The following is an 8,479-nucleotide window of genomic DNA, read 5'->3' as shown; positions in this document are numbered from 1 at the left end:
GAGGGGTGTGCGACGGTAGCGGTTTCCACCGAGCTTTATATAAACGTAGCCCGACTTTGAAGCTCAGCCACTAGCTTTGAATATTCCGCCCGAGACGGACCCGTCGCGTTCATCACTGGCCAGCTTCCTCTTCGGCGGATCCCCGAGGGCGCAGCCGCACCGTTGATCCTACTCTTTTCTCGTCAATCAGATTCCATTCTTCTCCCTACTGCGGAGTGAAATTTCCGTTCGCCAAAAATTGACACCGGAAGTCATCCAACGATAAGACACATGTCGTTGAATCTGAGCGCCAATCTGTCGAGCGACGTTTTCATTTTCAAGGCACAAAACTATATTTTCGCGGCGACCGTGCTCAGTTTTATCGGTTTTTTCGGTTTTGTCTTGAATCTGCTGGTAGTGGTTACGGTCATAAAGAACGCCAGTCAACTGTGGACGCCCAACAACGTGGTCCTCGTCAACTTGGTCGTGAGTGTTTCTATTTTAATAATTAAATGCATCTTTTTCAGATACACTGAGAAAAATTTTCATCGGATAAACCAATTAAATAGTATGTCCGATGGTTAATTTTTTCGATTACGTTTTCCGATTAAATTATGGATATATCCGCTGAAATGCAATTACCGATGAAATTTGATTGAAAAACCGATCGAATTTTTCATCGGATATACAATTTAATCTGATATATCCGTTTGTTATCATGTAATTGGATTATCCGATTATATTTAATCGGACATTTTTCTCAGTGTAATGTTTCAAGTGGAAATTGATCTCTGCGAACCCATACAGCACGCATGTCTAAAAGACGACTTAAAGATGTCTTCTAGACATGCGTGCTGTATGGGAATATCCAAAGTGCGACTCTAATGATAATTCGCAATTTCGTGTATCTGGTAAATTTCGTCTCTTTTGTATATGTGCACCGAGAAAAATATCCGATTAAATATAAACGGATAATCCAATTACACAATAACAAACGGATATATCCGATTAAATTGTATATTCGGTGAAAAATATGATTAGGTTTACGATCAGATTTCATCGGTAACTGCAGTTCATCGGATATGTACATAATTTAATCGGAGAAATTAATCGGAAAAATTAACCATCGGAAATGCTACTTAATTGGTTTATCCGATGGAAATTTTTCTCAGTGTGCATACGACGTCAGAATCGATAACAGTGTCACATAGCGAGATGTCTGTCGAATTTATATTTAGCTTTCGCTAAGGAAAATAATAGCCGTTTGTTTAATATTTTGAGGCACACGATATAGTTTTACATCTTTACATCGGAGTAAATGAAAAACAGATGAAATTTCAATAACTTCCGCTGTGAATGCTCTAAAGGAATAAAAAAGTTCTGCGGAAACTTCGGAACCTAACTTTTTAATAAATCCGCAATAAAGAACTGTTTTTATCATTGTTTCTACGTATTTTTCAGGTCACTCGTACAAAAGCATTCACATCGAATGTAATTAAAATCGCTGCTCGTTGTCAGTCTAATTTCATATCCTACGTATTGTGAAAGCCCCACGGCATTGTGAAAATAATATCACTGAAACAGTATGTGATTAATTCTGGATATTTTAAAGCGGTAACAGAGGAACGAAATGCGGCGAATGACACGAAAGGTGATGAGAGGGATAACTAATTATAAATGTTTCTTTCAAAACTGTTATTACTATTTGCGTTAATTCTATAAAAATTCCTTTACCCAAACTTGTTATAAAGTTGGCGCATTTTAATTGTAAAATCTTAAGCTACCAATTTATTACTTGCTTTGTGTAGAAAACAATATATCGCACAAAGATATTTTTGCATATTATATCTTTCTCATCTTAGTAATATTTTAGAAAAAAAAATACTAACCTTCTGTTTGATTAGCTCTATCGTTTTCCTGGAATATTTACAAATAAATAATATACATACATAGATACTTTATTGAAGACATTTTTAAGCATTAAAAAGAACATGTTTCGAAATGTCAGGCCATTTCTTGGGAAATAAGGACGAAAGATCATAAAATGGTAGGATTTATATGACAGGTGTATTTCATCACATAGCTAAGAATTTTTCTCAACAGTGACACGATGAAATGACAAACAATGAGGTAAAACCTGATAATTTCATAAGCGATACAAATATGAGAAAAATACATAGTTGTTGAGAACTACAGCATAGCAACCTTTGAATATCAAGCGCATGATGCTTTTCCTGCGTACAAATTTTATCTAAAACTTTAAATTATAAAAAGTAAATGTGTTTCGAGTCTATAAAGATATGTAATAATAGAGTTACATTATATTTTAATTAACAGTGCTCTTACACAAAAGTTGCTTAATAATAAAGTTTAAGAAATCACTAAGTATCGTGAAATGACAAAAGTTATCAATCCAAATAGAAACATGTTTCCAGAAAGAAGATACACAATTTTTCGTAAAAAAATAAGATTCCTTTTTAAGTTTATAACACTGTCAGATTACCGATACTGGCAAATCCCATAGTAGTCATGAACCACGCGTACCTTTAGTTAGAAAATTAGTTAGAAAGTTAGAAAATTAATCTGATTCTTACAATTAAATAAATGCATAATATTAATCTTTAGATTATTCATATTTTTTACGTATTGCCGTTGAATCCAATTTCGATTATATATATTTTTTATTATAATATATTATATTTACTAAAACTCATTTTGTTTTGCTAATTGTTCTGAACTTCTGCAGAACGAATTCTTTAGTGGTGTAATATAATTCAAGATAGCCATGCAACAGAAGCTTCATAACGTTTCATGATAGACAATGAAGGATCTAACTTTTAACAACTTCGAAAGTAGTCAGTTCTTGATATTACTACAAAACTTTGTTCAAATTCATTTCGCTACACCGACTTTATACATATGTATAAATACTAAAGAGTGCAATGTGTTTGACAGTAAGTAACACGTGTCTATGACAGGAAAATAACGCACAGTATCTTGTAATCTCGAGAGATGTAGCGGCTCTAAATGCATAATTATACTTTATACTATTCAGTTAGTGTAAAGAGTTGCGAGCGTATTCGTAATGCTTGACACGTTTACCATGACAGGTTGGAGATTTCTTAGTAGCTGCGCTGGGAAACCCTTTCGCACTGGCATCGGCGATCGCAGGTGTATGGATCTGGAGTCACGAAGTGTGCCTGTGGTACATGCATCATTATTATACAAATAAATAATATCGTAACGTTATTATATCAGTCTCTTAGAAACTAAATTGATCAACATTCGTGAAATAAAAATAACGTATAAATAATATAATAACGTGTCGCCTCTTCTCGAGTATTATAAATAAAAATTATTACGTCAAGAACTCAAGATTAATTCACGAATAATCTGCCTTGTAGAACACTCAATTATTCGATTAATATTATGCATTTATTTAACTGTAAGAATCAGTTTTTTAACTGTAAGAATCAGAACTGTAAGATCAATTTTCAAACTTTCTAACTAATTTTCTAACTAAAGGTACGCGTGGTTCATGACTACCATGGGATTTGCTAGTATCGGTAATCTGACAGTGATGGCAATGGAGAGATTCCTACTAGTCGCATATCCGATGAAGACATTATCAATAAGGTAAGGAATCGTCGATTTCTCTTCTACATATATGCTTTTCAGAATGAAAACTATATATAGCTAAGATATATTTCCCTTATTTATCTAATCAATCTTCGGAACGCTCTGAAAATTTATGAATCTCTCTCCGTAAATTTATGATCGACGCAGGAAACGTGTGTTAGTAAAGAAAAAAAAGGAGCGTTTCTGCTCTCTTTATTAAAATTTACTTCCGAAAAGTAATCTTTTCCTTTTCACTGTAATACGTAACGATTATAATATAAAAGCTGCGAATACGGCGAAACGATTAGCTCGCGCATTCCTCGACTTTCTATCGCACACTTTCATCGCAACGTTCTCCGGGAAGCGATGTTACTCATCACATCTACGAGGTGATCATTAACACCTTTAAAATGTAATTTGCACGGGTTTGCGATAAATTTTAATTGCATCATACTCTCTCATTTCTCCTCTCGTACATCATGTACAAAAGACGGACGCGAGTAACGAAACATGTTCAAATGACAAAAGAATGTTAGGGGACTCGGTAGCACTACGAAACTATTGTGAAACGCGTTGCATAGGAGTCTTATTTTCTTCACAGCAGGCCCGCAAAGTGACTTGCATACAATTCCCGCACGTTAAGCAACATTAAGCGTAAATCACCTCGATAAAATGTCAACCAATATCATTACGTCTTTCATCATTATTCGACGGGACTTGATTGCGGATTACAATTTTTTTGATATCAAAAAATGCAATGTCATCGTTTTGACACTGTTCTCATGGTCGTGTGTTTCGCAGGCAATTAACGACAGTTTAAAAGTAATCCCCTTGTTATCGAATGGAATCCCATTCCGAGAAAGTGCTAGTACAACCAAGCGGACTTTCAATCCGCTTTAACAGTAAATCCGTGATTTTGCTAATGAGTTAACCATTTCACTAACGAGAACTCCACACTGGAAGATTAATACATGACGATTAATTGTATAATTACGATTTACACGGTAGCAATTATCATCATGTACTTATGGGTTGACACTTACAAAATTGGGAAATTAAAGATCCATTATAAGAGAAGATAAGTTGCTAATACGATGTTAAATAAAACAACAAAGATTAAATACATTTTTAAGACGAATCATTATATCTTAATCATTCGTTTTAATTAAACTTATACAGCTTGAAACTTTAACTTACCAAATTTATTTAGCATTAAAAACTTGTTCAAAAATTGTACCTAGGGTTTTGCTACAAAGAGAAAAATATTCTACGAATACGTACTTCGAATCTACAAATTTGTTTTTAATATTTTAGATACGGGTGTTATTAATCTACTGCCGTTTTGATGTAATTAAAACTCGATAATTGAGAAAAAGAGCCAAGAATTTTCACTTTATTATTCAAATGCAATATACTTGTAGTAATTATCGGGACGACACTTACGTTACAAGTTACAACGTTATTGATATTGATTTCTATTTTATTGTTAATACAATTATGTGTATTAATAAACTATTAACATAATTGAATCTCCTTCTGATGTAATTAAATTAATCTAACTAAGGTAACGAACAGCCGGTGTTTGTGCAAAAGACTTTTATTTCCATTTACAAGTGCTTTAATATGCGAACACTTTAAATTTCCGCTTACGGGTCAGAAAAACTGAAGCATATAGAAAAACATTGAAGCGAAGAAATTCCATGTTTCCACTCTTCACTTGTTTTATTAGTCTGTGTTTTACATTTTGTGTTTGACTGTTTATTTATATTTGTTCCGTTTATATTCTACGCTTTTCTTTTTCTCAACGGAAAACATTTTTCCTACAACTGATGATAAATGAGATAGACAAAACAAGAGAAAAGTGAAAATACGGAATTTCACTTGTTTAGCATAAATTGCGCTCCATCTTTCAATAGCGATACAATTTCGCAGAATTGGGAAGTACTTTTTTGGTAACTCTAACTTAACTTCGTTACTTTCTCTCCACCTGTAACTGTAACTTAACTCAGTTACATTTTTTCGATAACTAGTAACTAATTTGATTGTTACATTAATAGTTACTTTATTTTTTTTAAACCTCCACAGATCGCATTAGACCTTGCATTTGCACATAAAAGCCTTTATCGACACTTTACAATTCAAATGCAGATTTAATATTTTTATTTTTATTGCAAGAAAGTAACTGGAAAGTAATAATTCGTTACTTTTTGAATACCTGCAACTGTAACGCGTTACTTTTCAGAATTGGTAACTTGTAACTTGTAACTAGTTACATTTTTAGCGAAAAAACTGTGACTAGATACTTTAATAAAGTAACTTCTCCAAGCTTGCAATTTCGTATAATCTTTCTCGACTTAAGCAGTCCTAAGCAGAATTAACTTACCTTCAAAAACCAATTGTCAACAGGCATGCTTACATATTGGCGTTCTTGGTCTGGATATATGCACTCTCCTTGTCGTTACCGCCATTCTTCAATTGGGGAGCTTACGGCCCGGAGGCAGGTAACATATCCTGCAGCGTATCCTGGGAAAAACGCGATCCTGAAACACACAACGACACTTACATCGGATTCTTATTCGTTTTCGGATTCTTCCTGCCTATCATAATAATCACGAGTAGTTACTGCGGCATAATAAAGACTTTGAACAACATAGGAAAACTAATTGGTGAGTCTTCTTCAGTTTTAAACAATAGTTTGCGCAAAAGTTAAACCACGCATAACTCCTCTCCGTCTAAGACGACGGATGCAATTTCTACTGAAAAAGAAAAAAAAAAGCGGAAGAATTGGTTCCAAATCGACGAAAGAACGCTCGGACGACATAGAAAAATATTTATAATATTTTACCAGTTATTCTTAAGTTAACGAATTAATTTTGATCGGTATTGCTGTTTCTATTATCTGTCTCGTTTCAGGTGCGAGAAATAGGCGGGAGAAGAAAGTCACTAGAATGGTATACTTAATGATTCTGGCTTTTTTAATTGCTTGGTTGCCGTACGCCGTTCTTGCGCTCGCGACCCAGTATTTCAATGTAAGTATTCTTGTCAATTACGAAAAATTGAATATTTCAAAGACCCTAAAGACAGCTGTTGCGAAGCTAGCGTTTAATAGGTTTTGTCAGATTAATTATTCCAAATTATATAATTCGCAAGGTGGAACCAGTAATCTTACACCGCTGCGTGACATAAATAAATGACAGGAATATTACAGCATACATATTCAAGCAGTAAAATCTTTTTTTTCCTCCAAGGCAATGAGGTCAACTTCTTCGTGATTAACTAACCATATCAGAATTTAATGACTGGCACACCGATAGCTTCCCAATAGCGTGATTAATTTCGCCCCCCCTCGGACCAGGAGGAATTATAGCTTGTGAGAGCATGTATATGATTACAGGTGCAACCCTCCCATACCGTTGCGTTGTTGCCAGCGCTTCTCGCCAAGTCCTCCATCTGCTACAATCCCATAATATATGCGATTATGACTGTCCAGTTCCCCAAAATTTGGAAGAAAATGTTTTCCATCAATCGAAACGTTAACAACAAGCAACAGTACGGAAACGAACTTGGAAGGAGATAAAGGCGAGGAATATCAACCGTTTTACAGCCAAATTGGGTAGAAAGATGTAATAATATATATTACTGCGGGCCTTCGAAGTCACGCAGTAATATATATTATTATGACTTTCGACGTAAAGGAAAAAAACAATAATACATGAAGAAGGATGTTGCTAGGGAGTATCATTTATTTTCAACTATTAAAGAACGATAGCTCGGCTCTATTACTAAATCGATTGCTTTACAAATACATACTTCCCTCTCTTTGCCCTTTTTTTTAATTTTAACTTAATATCGTTCGTGACAAGAAATTTTTCACCCTGGACGTGCATTTTGATGGATTCGAAATTAATTCCGACGAAACGCTTGCATATAGAAATACAGGCAGGTTTCAACGCGATAAATATGTAACTGTATATGTTCTTCCGTTTGATTGTTAAATAAGCAATTCAGATTTATGCTGTATGTGTAGATTTCGGACTATATTCTGTAAAAATTCTCCGTAACGTTGTATAAGTAGCATTGTCGAGCAATAGAGAAAGAGCAAAGGGAGACAAGAAGAAAGAGCTACAGAGCTCATAGAGCGAAAACCCTCTTACAGGATACAGGGCTAACGATAAGTCTCGTTCGAGAAAAAAATTCTAGTGCAATGTGAGGAGTAAAAATATCGTTATGTTAATATCGCTCTCGTTATACGTCTAATTCTTTAACGAAAAGATCCGTTGCAAAATATGTGTTCAATGTGCGGAACGCGAATTCGCTCCAAGATCTCTAAAGTTTCAACATAACTTTAGATATCTATGCACGCAAGCATTTTCAGCGCTAGTCGAGTTTCTTTAATAACGACGAAAAAGAGACAAAATCTATGTAAAATAAAATTGTCAAGAGCAGAAATAAACTGTATGCTTAGCGTGTTTTAATTTTGTACGCTGAAAATTGAAATTAAAAATTTCGAGATTTATATCCGATCGTAGGCCGATCGAAACTTTGTGTTACCCCATCTCGCCACTAATGCTCCTGTCTTTTGATGAGAACAGTCTCCGAAAACGAATTTGTGTTTATAGAACGAGTTTACCTACTCAGGCGTAAGGAACTTGTTTCTCCGTAAATGGGAAAGTTCTAACTCGTTACCTTGTATCGTCTATCCAAATACGCAATTTGTACGCAATCTGCGCTTGATAAAATCGGAATATCGTGGAAACTTCAACGTCAAATTAAGTGGTATCGTAACTCGATCGCGAGTGATTACGATCGCAAGCACGTGAGAAAAGCTGAAACATCCATCGCGACGTTTTGACTTTTTAGCAGTGAAACGTGACGCGTATAA

At 34.7% G+C, this 8,479-nt stretch overlaps 1 protein-coding gene across 1 annotated transcript; it reads left to right on the top strand.

Annotated features, from left to right (window-relative positions):
• LOC105570243 (rhodopsin-like) lies at positions 1 to 7,183 on the top strand. The gene is made up of 6 exons (XM_012027316.1): positions 1 to 465; positions 3,090 to 3,184; positions 3,505 to 3,615; positions 6,004 to 6,263; positions 6,511 to 6,626; positions 6,992 to 7,183. The coding sequence occupies exons 1-6, from the start codon at positions 271 to 273 to the stop codon at positions 7,172 to 7,174; spliced, it is 960 nt and encodes a 319-aa protein (XP_011882706.1). The 5' UTR covers positions 1 to 270; the 3' UTR covers positions 7,175 to 7,183.
• The last annotated feature ends 1,296 nt before the right edge of the window (positions 7,184 to 8,479 follow it).

Source organism: Vollenhovia emeryi, unplaced genomic scaffold, assembly GCF_000949405.1.
Source record: "Vollenhovia emeryi isolate VEMERY1.0 unplaced genomic scaffold, V.emery_V1.0 DF939121.1, whole genome shotgun sequence".
NCBI classification, from domain to species: domain Eukaryota; kingdom Metazoa; phylum Arthropoda; class Insecta; order Hymenoptera; family Formicidae; genus Vollenhovia; species Vollenhovia emeryi.
This window is presented reverse-complemented; position numbering and strand designations above follow the sequence as displayed.